Source organism: Sinocyclocheilus anshuiensis, unplaced genomic scaffold (genome assembly GCF_001515605.1).
Source record: "Sinocyclocheilus anshuiensis isolate Anshui unplaced genomic scaffold, SAMN03320099.WGS_v1.1 scaffold914, whole genome shotgun sequence".
Lineage (NCBI taxonomy): Eukaryota > Metazoa > Chordata > Actinopteri > Cypriniformes > Cyprinidae > Sinocyclocheilus > Sinocyclocheilus anshuiensis.
The window spans coordinates 1,827,674-1,845,777 of NW_015539870.1; the positions used below are offsets into that span (position 1 = coordinate 1,827,674).

The 18,104-nt window shown below is 38.9% G+C and overlaps 2 protein-coding genes across 6 annotated transcripts in view; one reads left to right on the top strand and one right to left on the bottom strand.

Annotated features, from left to right (window-relative positions):
• LOC107685085 (ARF GTPase-activating protein GIT1-like) overlaps positions 1-7,269 on the bottom strand; it is a 25,515-nt gene extending 18,246 nt beyond the window's left edge. For all 5 annotated transcript variants that reach the window (XM_016481558.1, XM_016481557.1, XM_016481555.1 and 2 more), the window contains exons 1-6: positions 6,796-7,269; positions 2,723-2,856; positions 2,529-2,641; positions 1,004-1,109; positions 625-711; positions 83-213 (exon numbers count right to left, since the gene is read on the bottom strand). In XM_016481558.1, the coding sequence (XP_016337044.1) occupies positions 83-213; positions 625-711; positions 1,004-1,109; positions 2,529-2,641; positions 2,723-2,856; positions 6,796-6,847 (623 nt within the window). In that variant the 5' untranslated portion in view covers positions 6,848-7,269. The remainder of the gene's footprint in view (positions 1-82; positions 214-624; positions 712-1,003; positions 1,110-2,528; positions 2,642-2,722; positions 2,857-6,795) is intronic.
• A 1,773-nt stretch (positions 7,270-9,042) lies between these two features.
• Positions 9,043-18,104, top strand: part of LOC107685087 (ankyrin repeat domain-containing protein 13B-like) — a 45,704-nt gene continuing 36,642 nt past the window's right edge. The window contains exon 1 of the mRNA XM_016481565.1: positions 9,043-9,387. Coding sequence (XP_016337051.1) covers positions 9,280-9,387 — 108 coding nt within the window. The 5' untranslated portion in view covers positions 9,043-9,279. The remainder of the gene's footprint in view (positions 9,388-18,104) is intronic.

Below are 18,104 nucleotides of genomic sequence, written 5' to 3' on the forward strand. Positions count from 1 at the left end.
TAGATAGATAGATAGATAGATAGATAGATAGATTAAATTGATCAGTGCCGAGGATCTAGTGACCTCTGTGTTTTATATTTACCGGGCATAGTCTATGGGTGTGCGGCCATTGATATCTGGAGCTCCTGGATCCGCTCCATACACCACCAGCAGTTCGGCCTGCAGAACCTGCCCCGCTTTGGCGGCCACATGTAGAGGGGTCGTGCCCTTTTCCTGTGGAGGGAACATCAGGCATGTGACAGGCGCTGTTCACTCTGCTGTTTTCAAATACAGTCTTTTGGACTGACTGTCTGCACTGTTGTTTCACAGGTAATGAAACCAGATCTTTTTTTTTTTTTTATCTATATTGCTTGCCACAGTAATAACATTAGAATCAAGAAAGAACAAAACTAGAAATATTTTGGTTTGTAAAGTATTTATGCTTTGGATCAGATTTGTAAAAATAGGATGTCATAAACAGTCGGGACAACAAAGTTCATAGGTATACATAGAAACGTCCTTAGTTCCAACAATAAACAACAAAAAAATGATATCTAACAATATAGCAATCATAGTTTCTATTTTAGTTATGATGCAGAAAAAACTGACAGAACAAAGAGAACTGTGTGAGATGGCAGATCTTACCGGGTGAAAGAAGTTGGCTTGTGCCCCTAGTGACAGCAGCCGTAAACACGTCTCCAGACTTCCTGTCCTCACACTTGAGTGGAGTTGCTGCAAGCAAGAACAAGAGAATAAGCGAGTGCATGAGAGAGAAAAAGAGAGGGACCCAGCATGAAAGACACAGAAAGCGAGCAGACCTCCTGCACATCCTCTCATTAGGGCCATTCAATAGCACTGAGGAAGGCACATTTATTCACTAGCGGGGTGTCGTTTTAAGGGCCCTCCTGCAAGGGCACAGACAGTGGGGAGCAGAGAGAGGCCGAGGAGGAAAGATGGAATGAGAGTGAGAGGGAAGAGACTGAGATAAAGAGTCGTGAGAGGTGATGCCTTTGGGAGGTCTAACCTTGCTGAGGTCCTTCGTAGTGACCCCATCATCATCACGGCAGGGCAGCTTGTGGACGAAGGCTAACATCTGGTACTTGGCGCGAATGAACTCTGACTTAGTGGGGCTGTGGGGTGAAATATATAAACAGAAACAAATGGAGATCAATTTCAAAATCAAGGAATCAATATAAAATGGAATTCTTGGTCAATAGTCCTGCCTACATCGATACAGTCACGACTGTTTATTTAAAACAATGGCTCCTGCTCTGATGTAATGGACAGGCTTGATTTAAATCAAACCAAATCATCATTTAAAGATCTGGAATAAATCATAAGTTCATTTTAGATGCCTAAAGTTTTTAGTCTTTCTTCAAATAAATAGGGTCTGTAATTGTATTCATATTACATACATAGGAAAATGGAAAAAATAGTAGTGTTTGTCTGCTGTTTGTTTTTTTTGTTTTCTTAAAGAAAATATTTCAAAATACACTTTCAAAGACTTTAAAGGGATAGTTCACCCAAAAATGGAAATTACCCCATGATTTACTCACCCTCAAGCCATCCTAGGTGTATATATGACATTCTTCTTTCAGGCGAATACAATCGGAGTTATATTAAATAATGTCCAGGCTAATCCATGCTTTATAATGGGAGTGGATGGTAGCCCAAAATTTGAAATCCAAAAAATTGGACGCCACTCTCTCGTGAACGTGCATACGACAGTTAGCGGAAGCTAGAGATTAAGGTTTATAAAGTTGTAAAAATTGATATTTTTCTTACATAAATGCATCACGTCGCTTCAGAAGGCCTTTATTAACCCCCCAGAGCCATGTAGACTTCTTTTATAATAGATGGGTGAAATTTTTTGGACTTCAAATTTTGTGCTACCATCCACTTCCATTATAAAGCATGGATTAGCCTGGACATTATTTCATATAACTCCGACTGTATTCGTCTGAAAGAAGAATGTCATAGAAACCTAGGATGGCTTGAGGGTGAGTAAATCATGGGGTAACTTTCATTTGTGGATGGCTTGAGGGTGAGTAAATCATGGCGTTATTTTCATTTGTGGCTGAACTATCCCTTTAAGAGAAATTGTGGCAGGTGTGGTGTCTCTTAGGTGTCAGGTAACATTGTACAACTGCTTAGAGGAATATTAATAAGTAATTAGGCATTTGAATACATTTACTCATGGATATTTGCCTTTTTATTACAGGTGCAATGAAGACGGCACAGGAAATTCCTTAAACTTTCGTCACCTGCATGAGCTTATGATTTGTAAATGAGACTGGGCGAACCACTGCGCAACTGCTCTGGCAAATTACTTTTTAATTACTCTGTATTTTACTTTTAAAACCTCCTTTCATTTATTCTGAGTGAGCAGATTTGCTAGTCTTGTCTCAGCGGTCTGCTATTACATGGAGCTCCATGAGAACAATTATATACTGCACAGACCAATAAAACAAGAATTACACCCCCAGTCTTCTGTTTTTATGACATTCTGGTATATGCATGATGCATGAATGGTTTATGAGATGGCTTACTGGACTTTATCTTGTGGGTTCGGTTTCCTGCGCCCACTCTGAACTTGTGCTGGATCCAGCAGAGAGTGTTCCCAGATCGAGTTTGCTCCATTACTGGCCAGGGTCTGCACCATCTGAGATGCATATATGTATTTATAAGGCTATGATCCTGAGGAAAATGACAGAAATATGTGTGTGAGAGGCTCTTTAGTTACCTGCAGTAGGGAAGGAGGCCAGCCGCTGTGTCGCAGGTGTTTGACGATGGAAATGTGACGGCCCAGGCTCCTGTGCACAGAGCAGCACTCATCGCAGATCAGAACCCCTCGGTTTATACTGCTCCAGCCCGGGTCTGAAAATACATGATAATGTACAATTCATTTTTTTTTATCTTGTGGTGGAAACAAGTTTTTTGTTCCAACATCAATTGAGGTGTTCCATAAGGACAGGAAGTGGAAAGACTGACTGGATTGGTTTAGACTGATCACAAAAACTGTCGTTATGTTTTTATAGTCCTGGACCTACTCTTACATCTTATATAAACTGAATTCGGTTTTCGGTACTATATTGAACGACGACCAAGGTTGTGGAAATTGTGAGAATGATTTGTCTTAGTGTTGGAAGTATCAGTAAGAATGGTTAAAAATTATAAGCAAACAACATTATTTGGCCAGCAAAAGTGCATTTATGAATTTATAGCGGTCATTTTTTAAACAATAGCTGTATAATTTCCAGCTATTATTGCAAATTAAAAACTTAAAAGTTGTGAAAACATAATGTTTAATGGATTTACATAAATATTTCCTTCTGACATACATAAAAACATGCTGCAAAAAAATGAAATGTCAACATCTTGCCCTGCACTGAATGAGCTCATCGGAGGAAAAGAGCTCTCCTCATATCAAGCAGGGTACAAGTGCAGTCAGGAACAAGGTGACATTCAGGTAAACAGAAAAATGACTAAGTCACAATGTGACAGAAGTGTGCCTCTGGCTGCCACAGGCCCTCAGGATCTGGCTAAAATTAAACCAGCACCCACAATACTTCAAGCACATAATCTCATCCACAGAATCTCACTAAGCGGGGTTTTGATACGATTAGAGCAAGAGGGATATTACGCTGCACTGATGTAAACAGTGTCATAACATGATTATTGATTTCCCGTATGAATGCAAACACAATATGACACCTAAAATGGTTGATGCTTTATTTTTTTGTAATACTGATTATGTTTTATAACTAATAACTAATACTGTGAAACAATATTACAATTTAAAACAAATGTTTTCTATTTTAATATATTTTAAAGAGTAATTTATTCCTGTGATGGCAAAGCTGAATTTTCATCAGCCATTACTCCAGTCCAGTATTTTCGTTTTATTAAAATAATAGAACAAGGCGGCATCCAAGGTTAAGAAAAAGCCAGAATTAATGTTAAGTAAAAGGCCTCCTGTTTCCTTATTTTAGGCTTATTTTAATCTACCAAATGTTCAGATTCTAACCAACCGTTTGAATCTTGCATGTGATGAAGAACTTCAGAATTACTGGCTTAATTGTAAAAAACAATACAGCATTATATCTGTTTAAAGATGGCCAGACGTTCACAGAGATGGAGCTGAGCACCTGTGTGTGGGAAAATCAAAGATGATGCCATACTTCTTAACTAACATGCTCGTCCTTCCTATAAGTGCTTGAAACCATTAACATCTCAAATGAGTTTCTCTCTGCTCGTAATGAAATTTCACGTGTACACTCTCTAATGCTCACACACGGCGCCATTCAGCCCTCAGTGGCCATGCAATTGACGATCTACCACACGTTCATTCATACCCATAATACATTTACTAGAATGCATCCGTCTGTCTGTTTCCCCGGCACCCCTCCTCCTCCTCCTCCTCCTCCTCTCTCTGTCATCAGTTCCTCACCTTCCGACACACTCACCATTACCTACATTCCTACAACATGTCAAACAAGAAAATGACAAGCTCTATTAGCACCGCAGGACAGGCCAACACAAGGACACAGAGTGTGCGAGGATGCAAAAAAGTCACACAAGCCCTCAGAAGTGGAGTCGTCGGCCAGGGGCATGGTGACAGCACTTGCGGCCGATCTTCTACCACACGACCCATAATACATTTACTAGAATGCATCCGTCTGTCTGTTTCCCCGGCACCCCTCCTCCTCCTCCTCCTCCTCCTCTCTCTGTCATCAGTTCCTCACCTTCCGACACACTCACCATTACCTACATTCCTACAACATGTCAAACAAGAAAATGACAAGCTCTATTAGCACCGCAGGACAGGCCAACACAAGGACACAGAGTGTGCGAGGATGCAAAAAAGTCACACAAGCCCTCAGAAGTGGAGTCGTCGGCCAGGGGCATGGTGACAGCACTTGCGGCCGATCTTCGAGCATGGTAGCTGAGGAGGTGAAACAGAACTAAACTGTCAAAAACATGACGCACTCCCACATACACGTTCATTCCTGTGGATGAGGGAGCAGCTGTCATGCCCCCCATACCACCCCTTGGTATCCCCCATGGGGACGGTGAGGCAAAATGAGCAAGGCCAAGGGTGGGCTTGAAGTGACGGCACAGCTGAGCGGCATCAGAAATATGTTTTGTAAACAACTGAAGGCTTTATTATGTCCTAACTTGCTGGTAAACGTATTGAACAATGCTTTTGGGACAAATGGCTAAGAAAAGCCAGACAAACATATGAAGTTCCACTTTATTTAAAATATAAATGCAACACCAACTTCCATCTTTTTTCTCTGTAGAATTTAGGCAATTGTGCCCTGCCCAAGGGCATGTGTGATGGGACTAGAAATAGATAAGAACAACTCAAACCTATAATAAACTATGTAGAAATCTAGATCAATGGAAACCTGTACATACATCAGAAATAAATCAATATATCTTTTCCGCCAGCTATGATTTTGGCATGCTGCTCAAAATCATAGCAGAAATACTGTACTGATCATTTATGAAGGCCATCTGTGATAAAAAACAGCTCAAACCAGCATAAAGCTGGTTTTTATCTGTGTCCCAGCCTGGTCATACTGGTCTGTTGGCTGGTTTTAGAGGGGTTTTGGGAACTTTTCAGCTGGTCATGCTGAGAGACCAGGTTGAAGATCAACTACACAACAGCTTGGCCAAACAGGGAGACCATCTTAAAACAGCTAAGACCAGTAAACCAGTTTAGGCTGGTTTAAGCATTTTTTTCCAGCAAGGAAATGTAATGCTTCATTTACATAAGCACACTATGAGAATAATAAAGAATAATAACAAATGAATTAACTTTTAGCATTACGCAACAGCATACAGAAATATTCCTGTTGAAAAATATACATTATGTAAATATCTATTATACTTTGGAACAACATGTGGTACAAGAAATAAACAAAACACATTAATAAGCAAATAAACATTCAGGAAATGTGTCACTAAACAATATCTACCAATAAAAAGGATATCAATAAGCAAAGCTGTGCACAAACACAAGTAAAGACTGACCCACGTCAGAGTTTGATGTGTCCTGTCAACCTGCTAATGCTAGTTAGCTAACTCGTCTCAGCCCAAGTTTAGATTTACTACATTTGGAGAACTGTACTGGACAAACTGAACTAGCACTCTTAGTAGCCATAAAGCATTTACATTATAAAAAGTTTTTTACTCGAATAACAGTTACTGGTGTGGTAAAGGGAGTCAGACGAGAGTCCGCAGGCTACTTTTAGCAAACGAGTCTAGCTACTGTCAGTTAGCATTGTTCGATACAGTGCCCGTGTTGTGCTTAATATGCACTAAAAACTTAACGTTACTTTTAATCAACATAATTTGCTGTCACTACAAAATGCTTATATAAAAGGGTCTGCGTATAGTATAAATGTGTTGCTTTTAATTGACAGCACCTCGCAGGCTCGTCAAACTGGCTTAGGATGGGTGCTAACAAGAAGCATCGGATAAAACTTTAGCCACGGTAGCAAAGCTGCAATAAGCAGCTCAAATTCATAGTCACAGAAGTTTGGTAAAGGATTTATTTTATGGACAACCATTGTTCTGTTGTATTATAAACCGCAGATAGGTTCAGTGTTAAATTTAGAGACGGTTTGAATTAGCTGGCTTGTTGGGCCGCGATATCGGCCTTAATTTTCGGCCATTTTCCTGATAATCTTAACCGAGTATCCCTGCACATACGCGGGCTTGGTGTTCACTCGCTAGCGGCCGCGCTCGACCGAGTCCCGGACAACGATAGCTCGCAAAAACGCCTCAATCCATAAATCTCAGCCTTACCCGGTGCACTGCAGTCGGCGCACACCTCGCTTCTTTGGACTTTCCTGGACATAGCTGAAACAAAATCCAGAGATTTTACTCCAATACTGAAGATTATTTAGCTTGCTTTCTCCCCAGGAGCGACGTCTGCGGTTTCAATGCCGCCCCAAATGTCCGGAAGCCGGCGACGAGCTCCCCAGCACTCCCGGTCCTCACCCTTCTCTCTCTCTCTCCTCTGGTCTTCTTGTTTTACCGCTACAAGGACTTTACGATTACTTCAAATTAATCCGACTTTTTGCGGAAGGCCCTTACGTTATCAGATTATTTAATTTTGGGTGTCCCCAATTATCTTTTCCCCACGAATCGTTATCCAAGCCCCGTCTCTGTCTCGGGTAAAAGGGGGTGGGAATAAGAAAATACACTGTTTATTTACATCCACTGCCCTATACACTTCTGTATGGCAGGCTGCATAGTCTCCCTCTCTCTGACGTCTGTCTCTCGCTCTCTCGTTTTTCTCTCTTGCCCCACCGTCGTTAGTGCACAGGCGGGGGCAGACAGAGCAGAGGGACCATGCAGTCATGCCCACCAGTGGAGATGAATTTTACATGAGATTATTTACATGCCTACAATCCCAAAATTAAGTATAATAAAAAAGCATAATAAATAACTAAAGTTTTTTTTTTCTAATTCAGTAAATTGAATGGTCTGTCTGTCTAATTAAAAACAGTAGGCAACCCTATAATATAATACTGGTCCTCCACATTCTATTCTATTCTGTTCTGTTCTGTTCTGTTCTATTACTGAAAATTTACTCACCCTCAGGCCATCCAAGATGAATGAGGTTGTTTCTTCATCAGCACAGATTTGGAGATATTTTGGTAGCATTGGTCACTTGTTTACCTATGGATCATCTGCAGTGAATGGGTGCCGTCAGAATCAGTGTCCAAACAGCTGATAAAATCATTACAATAATCCACAAGTAATATACACGACTCTAGTCCATCAATTAATGTCTTGAAAAGTGAAAAGCTGTGTTAGAATGAAACAAATCCATCATTAAGGCGTTTTAACATTAAACTGTTGTTTCTGACTCCATAATCCATAATACAGTAATGCTTCCTCCAGTGAAATTTAAATCGGATCATTTTTTTCTTTCTTTCTTGATACACTATAATGAAATAAACTGTTTTTTTTCTGCAAGTATGTGAAGAATGTGCTAAATGTGCTGAAGAAAAATGTAATAAAAATTTGCACAGTAGCTCAATATAACCCAGAAATCCGCAAACAATAAAGTATAAAATCGAATATTTTACTAACAAGCAATTGAGGACAAAAGGAAAGGTTAAACAAAAATAAATGCATATTTATTTTTGATTTAACTTGAATTTCTGTTTTTTTTTTACTGTCAACATACGTGACTACTGACATGTTTATATGTATTGAGTTCATGTTTTATGTGAGACGGCAATATTATTAATGAAGTTGATGAATAAGTATCTACTTGATCATATTGCAGTTGCGATATGGCTAATATTAACTAAGTCTTATTCCCTGGTTTAGATGGGTGGATGGGATGGATAAAGGAACACTTATCGCAATAGATATTAATAATATCAGCACAATAGAAAATAAAAATTCATTTCTATTCTAAGTAAGTTTTCATACTAACAAATGAATGGGATTCATTTGGGATTTTTCATGGGATTATTTAGACATATGTTTCAGTTAAAATATGACAACAGTTTATTTCAGTTACGTTTTATTCTGTTTCAAAGAGCAGAGGTTTAAGTTTTGAAATAACTGATTTGGACATATTGTAATAGTATAAGGTTAATACTATATATACTATACTATACTATAGAATAATGTTAATTTAAGTATGGATAAAGCAACACATTGTTATTGATAAAATCAGCACATAACATATAAAGAACCTGTTCTGTTCTATTATCTGTTCCATTCCATTAATAGAATAGAATTATGAACATGCTCTGTTAAAAAATTATATTGAATCCATTAGATATTTATTAAGAAATATTAAGACACATGGCAGCATGAGATGCTCCCTCTATGTCCTCTTTCATGGCGCAGTGAGCAGCATCAGCATGTATGACAGAATCACACACTGAAGTTCAATGGCTCATAGATGTGAGTCGCTTTCATCAGGGAAACGAGAGCCCTGCCTCAGCCTCCGCGAGCGAGCGAGCGTGCGTGCGTGCGTGCAGTGCGGGCGCGTCTGAGTGTGTGAGGAGAGAGGAGAAGGAGAAGAGACCAGGAGGAGTGGAGAACAGAACGGAGAGCTTTAAATTGCCTTTCAACACAGACACGCGGAATGCCAAGCTACTATGCAAAAGGCGATGCTGGATACGAAAATGGAGAGAAATGCCCTTACCGGTCGTTTCAGAAATAATAATATAGCACGCGCCCTTTATAAAAGTAACTGATATCGCATAAAAACAGGGAAACGGAACGGGGGAGAGAGCAGCGGCGAACTATGCACTGAGGATGATTTCTGCCAGAAAAACTCCGGAGAAGAGGCGCTACCACCTGCATTATCTGGTGTGGCATAACAAACACCGGCAGCTGGAGAAAGAGCTCTCAGCGCGCGAACAGGTAAGATGCTTTCGTTTACGCGTGACAGTCTCGCGGCGGATGATGCTGTGAGGAGCGGGCCGTGCGTTTGATTGAGAAAACTGATACTTAATTTCGGCTTGTAATCTGTGATGAAAGGGCGAAAAGTGATTCTTCATTGTTTGCTGGTTCATTAATAACACGTCTATTCAGTTAAGTGCTTATTTACTTGCTGATATGTTTACTGCAAACAGAAATACGTGTCAAAAAACCCTCACACCCTGGCTGTGTCTTCAAACCTAGTGAGTTGCCTACCTAGTCCGCATTTTTGGGCGTATAACGTTCGAACGCGTCTTGGTAGGTAGCTCACTAGATTTCGACACACAGTCTCTTGTTCTCCAAACCCGCTCATGTTACACGTCTGTCATTTGATCTCAAATGCAGTTTTATTTCGATCTGAGATAGTGTAAAACACTGAGAGGCTGCAGAATAAAGTGGCATTGCCTACAAAGGCTGTGGGTGAATGATGCTTACAGATCAGCCTACGTTCACCACTCACAGTTCCTGAGGATAGATGGTGTGTCAGGAGAGGGTGTGTTTGTCTTTCTGATCAGCCTTCTTCAAAAGAATTATTAATGCAGTACATTATTCCACGAATCAGTGTGGAATTAGTCTGTAATTAATTCGAATTTGAGATTACTGTGCAGAACTATAAATAGGCCAAAGACATTGAATGGTTGATTTGAATGTATGGGAAGGAAATTAAAAAAGAAATAAATAAATCAATTGCAAATAGGCACACTAAGCAAACAGACAGATTACAACATGACTGGTTTAGTTATGTTTATTGAGTTTCACAAAGCAGAAGTTCAACTGATTTATAAGGAACATGTTGTACAGCCTATAAATGAAAGAACCTGTTCTATCACCTGTTCTATTTTTTAATAGAATAGAATTCTATTCTAGCATTTATATTCTGTTAATAAACCAGTTTCAACATCTTATTTTATTATATTCCATGGGAGAAGTACAAACACTATCAGATGAATACAACTCTGTGTTCTCTGTATTATTGCATCTGTGAGAGATTTATCAAGAAATATTAAGACACAGATGGCAGCATGAGATGCTCTCTCTCTCCCATGGCACAGTGAGCAGCATAAGCATGTACTGTATTATAGAATCACTGATTACACACTGAAGTTCAGTAGCTCATACAGGTTGATTTTGTCAGGGAAGAAGGCTGGTTCTTTATGATCAACCATCTTTGAAAGTATTATTAAAGGCTGGCACGCAATGGAAATTCAATCTATTTTCTAAATGCATGTTATTGATCTTATTGTGAATGATTCATCCATGCGTGTGTTTAATTTTTTAAATTTTTTTCCATAAATTACTTCGTATTACTTTTTTGTGAAAGTATTTAGTAATTTTTAATCAAGATGTCACTCAGTCATACTGGTGAAACAACAGACTTTTTCCCGATGATGTTTGCCCAAACTTCACCAATCGTTAAAGGGGTCATATGATGCTTTTTTAAAGATCATTATTTTGTGTATTTGGTGTACAGCCTAAAACCGCCCTTTCTTACAAGCTTGCATTCAGATCTGCCTCTATTTATCAACAAACGATGGATAGAACCAAGTCCTGGTCTTCATATTTTCTTTTTTTCGATAATCCATTTAACTCGAATGTACATCACATGGAAGAAAAAGATCTGTCGCTACTTCCGTTACAGCACAACTTTAATGCAACATTAATTTACAGATTTGTAGAAATTGTCAAAATTAGTGTGACATCAGTCTATTCTTTCAAAAACTACAAATAGACAAACCAGTAGACACATAATGGTAAAATAGCATTAAAGGTGGAAAAACAGACTCATTAGAAAAATAAACTCATTAAAACATTGCTCTTTAATTCTATTCCAGTTTAATTTCAAATATTTAAAGTGCCCCTATTATGCCATTTTCAATACTGCCTTTCATGCAGTGTGTAATGTAGCTGTATGTGAATGTAAACGATCAGCAAAGTTGTAAAGCCGAAAGTGCACGATAAATAAAGTTATTGTCTCCCAAAATAAAGAATCGACTCTACAGCCTAAACGAGTCGTTAGTAATTCGAATCCCACTTCCAGTGACGGCTACACGTCACGGGGTAACACATTTGTATAATTCCCGCCTATGTTCTACGTTGGCCGGCAGCGCACAACTTGACCCCGCCCACAAACACGTCATTTTACTGACGACTGCTTCTCTAATCTCGGGGAGTTAAAAAAAAATCTCAGAGAGTTCAAGGCGGGATTCACTAAACGCTTGCTCTTGAAAGATGGCTCCTGTTTATTTGGACCAGCTGGCTCCACTGAATCACAACACAAGTATGATAAATAATAGATGTTTATATTTTCTATCGAGCATTCAAAATACGGAACTATGGCAATGGGCGTATCGTTTCCGACACGCACTGTACGCAGTAGACCAATCACAAGAGAATGAGCCATCTGACCAATCAGAGCAGAGTAGGCTCACGGAAAGGAGGGTTTTAGAGAGACTGAATCTTATGGCGCTTTTCCACTGCGTGGTACGACTCGGCTCGGTACGGCTCAGTATGGTACGGCACGGCTCGGTTCGGCTCGGTTTGCGTTTCCACTGCAGTTTAGTATCGCTTTAGAGTGGGCGGGATTATTCACATGTCATTATAGTTGCGCCGCCTCTACTGCCGCGACTCCTAAAAAACTTTTTCATTCCGCGTCGCCCCATCAAGCTCTCACTGGATCCGCTCCTCTGCTATCAACGAGAGCAACGTCTGTACTTCCTCAACAGGGGGAACAGCCACTTTTTGGTTGTTACAAAAAGGTGCGCTCGTTCAAAACAGTTGCATTCGATCCTTCGCTGGCTGTGCTGATTTAAATCTAGTGGTTCTTTTGTGTTTGTGTCGCAAGTTCAGTGATGCAGGTAGTGACGATTCTCTCCGGCCAATCCGTGATCAGCAGAGTTTACACGTCACGTTTTGGTAACGGTACGGTTCACTTGAAACCCCAACCGAGGTGGTACTAAAAAAAGTACCAGGTACCAGGTACTGTACCCAGTGGAAAACCCCCCAAAAGTGAACCGTACCGAGCCGTACCGTGCCGTACCATGCAGTGGAAAAGCGCCATTAGAACTGCTTTGAATGAATCGTTTGAGAATCGCTGGAAAATGAGGTGATATTAAATGCATATTTTGAGAAAACGAAAGCGTTTTTTGACCTTGCATGCATGTAATCCTATTGTAGGAGACTCCCAAAACAATATTAGGATCCTTAAAAATGGCATAATAGGGGCACTTTAATATTATTATATATATTTCAATAAATAATACATAATTTGTCATTGACATAAGTCAGGTTACTCCTATTATAAAGTTAAAGAGTTGCAACAGTAGTGGAAGAGCCCAACATGAAAACCAGAATGCATTTTTTTGTAACAAGCAGAAGTGTGTGTAAGAAGACTAATTGAGATCGCAGAGCCGAATCAGATGTCCATTTCAGGAAACATCAAGGCCTGTATGCTCTACTTTCACTATTCTGATTTAACTCTCTGCTTTATGAGTAAATAATTTTAACTCATTTGAGTGAAGTCTTCCTTCTCAGTCACAGCAACCATTCATGATTCCATCTTTCCAAACCCCAAACAAACTGCAACTCATTCCAATACCAGCCATCTTGGTCCTGTGCCGGTTTTTATGGCTCAGGTTGATGGTAATAATTCAGCCCCCTAACCCTCTTGATAATCACTGCGATATAAAGCACTTCCAGTTCAGTTGATTTAAAGGCTGCTGACAGCATAATATAGCCACGTTTGGCACGGCAGGGTGTCGCTCGATGAGTCCAACCGGGTCCCTCCGGGGACGGCATGAGGCGCGAAGGGAGGTCAATGCTGTCTTGATCGTTCCTCTCCAGTGAATGAGGCACGTAGCCATCCTGACAAGGGGAAAAGTTGCTGCACCAGCACACAGGATTATGGGATAGATGTTAGGTGTCAGTGAAAGAACAGAGGGGGGAAACTTAAGCTATTAGGACAGAGGAGAGCGAGGGACATGAATAGCAAATAGATCGGGTGGTGGTGGAGGAGGAAGAGGAGGGGTAAAGAAGTTACCGAAGGGAAAAGAAGCTCAATTTGCAGTTTGCCTTGACAGTGCCATAAAACAGTCACAGGCGAGGAATTGGACAGATGACAGCTTGGAGGAGAGCAGCAGGAAATTGAGAAGAGAATGGATAGAGTGGGTGATTGAATGGAGAAAACCAGAGAGAAGAGCCATTGCCAGCTGATGCATCTACAGAGCCAAGTCCAAAAATAAGAGAAAATGTCGAGCAGCATGTAGATTTGTGTTTTTTTTTTAGTTAAGTCAGCAGTGCCTCAGCAAATACGCAACAACACGGCGGCAATTTCTTTTCCCGCAGCCCTCCATCAGCTCCAACCATTTGCTGTTGTCCACACATCTGTTCAGTTTTCCTGTTTGATATACTGCTTTTCTTCTTCAACACTCGGCCCTCCTGCTCTCCACCCGTAACCCAACACTAATTGCGACAGAGCGTTGTCACAGGGGACGAGCATTGGGCGGCTGGGAGGAGGCTGCTGAGATTTAGTTAACTTATGGGAAGCTTTTAACAGACTGACAAGGACAGTGGCAGACAGACCTCGTACAAGGCCAGCGAATTGAGTTGTTGAATTGAAAATATGGAAATGAAAGGCGCAATTGCATCTAATTTGATTAGAGTTAATGATCTCAATTCCCAATACAATGATAAGTAGCAACACAATCAAACATGGTGCACACACATACAAATCTATCAATTGTACATGACCCAAATAGGCGAGTTGTGCTGCATTTGCCTACTAGAGAATACTACAAAGCTCTATTTCATAAGCACTACTCATCTCTATGATTTACATAGATGTTTGTTTTTCCAGTAAACATTCCCCTATTCTAATTTGGATAACCTCAAGCCATACTGTGCGAAAACCGTAGGAAGTATAACACCTAGTGCATCAGTATTCTCCTTTTAAAGGGATAGTTCACTCAAATAAAGAATTCTGTCAGCATTTACACACCCTCATGTCTTTCCCAGAGTTGTTATTGTAAACTAAAACTATTACAAATCATTTTTGATCATTTAAATTAAGCTGAAATAAAATAAAATATAACACTAAGTATTAGATGGAAAACCTAAATTAAAAAAAAATATGAAAATGAGAAATGAGAAGCTGAAATAAAATAAGTTCAAGTTGTTGTAGTAAAAGTACTAAAAATAAAAATAAAGCTAAATAGAAATATTAAAAAAAAAACTAATAAAAATCACAAAAGGACATAATTAAATTAGCCTACTAAAAAATTTAACTACAATTATAATGAAAAATGAAACTGTAAAAATAAAAGCTAATTCAAAATATTAATAAATACCATAATAGTAACTAAAATAACACTGGTATCTCCAAACCTGTACGACTTTCTTTCTGCGTAACTCAAAAGAAGAAATGTTGAAACAGTTTGTGTTTTTGGACTCCACTGACTTTCATGGACAAAAGCAGTTGAAATATTCTTCAAATTATAATATAAATATATATGAAAATATTTTAAAATATATTAAATAATAAAATATTCTATAAACAAAATATAAAATATAATATTTACAATATATATTTTTGAGTTAACTATCCCTTTCAACATCGAAAGAGTTGCACTATGCCTTCTCTCACTTCCTCTTCCTCTTATCTCAACCCGCCAGCACTGTGGCATTTACCGGAGTAAAGCAAAGGACATGTCATCACTGGCACAGTCAGATTGCTTAGATTTCCAGAATGGACTCTAAACTGGCCATATCCGAAACAGTTTTGAATGTGAAATGGAGCTGAATGCCTTTTATATATAGTCTTTGTTGTCCCATTGAGACATTCCTACTGTATAGTATATTTTTCCACTGACATTTAGTCAAAAAGTGATGGCTGTTCCATTGTGTTTTGGTGAAGCTCTGTTGATTTCTGCCTCCTACACTATGAGGCGGTCGACTCAGCCCTTATAGCCGAGCTCTGGATGTCGATCTCAAGAATATGAACCGCACCGTGGGTGTGTGTCAACCTCCTGTGACACAATAGTGCTAAAAAAGTTGAACAAGGGCCCATATTTCTCCCTCTCTCTTCCTTCCTTACAATATGTCTGTCTGCCTAGACTTTAAATAACCTGTAAGTTCTTGTTCAACTCTCTCTTGGGTTGCATCCATGTCTATGCAATTCATTCTTCTGCCACATCACAGCCTTTAAGTGCTTCTGTGCGTTGATGTTGTTCTGTCTTGTCTTCAAATAAATGCTGGTTTAAGTGAATGCACTGAGGCACATGATTCCATTTATGTGTAAAACTGATTGTGCATGTGTATATCTATGCAAGGATGCACTATGTGCATTTTAACACAAGAGAGCCTTTGAAAAGGCTTCAGTGGAATCTATCGCATGCTGTGATGTGCACCCCACACTCACACATATGATTTTCTTCTGCCTGCCTCCCACATGCACAATTTGGACTACCAATGAAAGATTGATGTTGGTTTAAGTAGCTGCCAGAGAACATTAGCCAAGGCAGAAAGAGTGCAAGAGCAGATGCACCAGCCAGAGATGACTATTAATAATGCAGTCTCCAGTAGGCTTACAACTGAGAGAGAGGAAGAAGAGATGGGATGGACAGCTATGTGGAAGAGCATCCATGTGAAAATGTGAGGATGGACCCTAGATGATTGTCACTTTCAATGTGGTGGGGCGTGATTAGTAATTAACATGAATTTGAGTTAGTGCACTTGTGTTTGATGTAGTGAATGCATGTCAGCAGGAAAGTGTGCTTGCTTGTTTCAGGGCTGTCAGTGAGATGCAGTGTAGGTGGGTTAGACGAGTTCCGGTCAGAGCAGGAGAACTGTAATGTGTAGGTGTTTCAGGCAGGATTTCTATTATTGTTATTATTCTGTATATATATGCTGACCCTCACCGCTCAAGAAACCTTACAAAGATTTACCATGGTAACTGTAGTTTCCGCCAAAATACCACAGCTATGTCAAAACCTCAATGATTTTTTGGTTATATACATAAATATACAAAATTATAATTTTGAAGTACAGTTGACAGTTGTATGCATGTGTGCGTGTATGTATGTATATATATATATATATATATATATATATATATATATATACACACACACACACACACTACAGTTCAAAAGTTTAGCATTTATTTGATAGAAATCTTTTGCAACATTATAAATATCTTCATTAATTTCATACTTTTTTTTTTGATGAGGCCAGTGAAAATATGGACTTGTCAGATACAAAAGGTGAAAATTGTTTTCATTAATTGAAATAAAGCTGAAATAAAGTACAATATCCAATAAAAAACTGAAAAACATTAACAAAAATTAGAAATGTTGCTTTGGCAAAATAGATAAAAACAGATGAAAAAAATGTGATTCTTTTTGGAATTTTGATGTTTAAATTGGTAAAACTAAAACAGAATATATAGCCTTGATATATATACATATATAAAATATTAATAAATACTAATACCTTTTGTAACATTATAAATGTCTTTATTGTCACGAAAAACTTTATATTTAATATTAATAGTATTTATTTTTATTTTTTATTTTTATTAAGGAATACAAATGTTATTAATGGTTTTATAAATGAATACAAAAAGGATAAAATGTATTATTAATTTACAGTGTTAACAACAAAAATAGGAAATAAGAAAATGTGAGTTTCCCCATGAAAACCTCACCTCCATCATGCTGAGGTGTTGTGGATGGTTACTAGGGTGTTGCTATAAGAAGTAAAGTATTCTATTCAGCGATTTGTAGTGTATTGCTACAGTATGTGGTTAGCAACAAGAAAGAACCTCCTATTGTCTATTCTGGTTCTTAGGTATGACTCTTGTCCCTCCTTCACCTAAAGTCTGCAGGTGTTCATGCCCGTTTTTGTGCATCCGTTTGCCTGAAAATTGTAAAACTACAATAAATTAATGTTTCATTAATTTATTAATACTATTTTATAAATGTAATAAATATTTAACATTTTAAAATTAATATAAATAAAAAAAACTATATAAATGAATACTGTAGTAAATTAGTTCCAAAAAATGATCTGCATACTTTAAGGTCTCATTTATATCTCTCAGCCCAGCTGATGTGGGACAAGTAATGAGACAAAATTTTGTAGTGTTAAATTTAATAGAGGTTTGTTTTGGTGGATGCCATGGTAAATCTTTGTTATACAAATGACAGGAGATGACAGTCAGTGTGTTTGTCTGTATTTGTATGTGGCTGTGTGATCAGATGAGATAAGGGACTGTTTGTGTTATTGTGTGTGTGTGTTGTCTAGCATGTCTCAGATGGGTATATAGAGCAGCATTTCAGGTCACCAGAAGGTCAGTCTATAACAGCTGATGTTTCCCGAACCCTTCCCCTTTGTTCCGTCCTCCTCTCACAGCTGCTAATCTGTCTTACCGAGCTACACGTTTCTATCTGTCCCTCCCTAAAGTTCTCAGAACCAGTTATCAATCTCATTCAGTCCCTCACTCATACACTCTCTCACCGGCTCAAGCATGCACACCTCCTGACAGTTATCTCCTTCTCTCTTTACCTCTCTGTCAGTCATCTGAGCCGTATCTAGTGTCAGGGTTGATCGGAGAACCCCAGAGGACCGATGTGAGAGCCATCATTCACTTAAAACTGTAGTTTTCA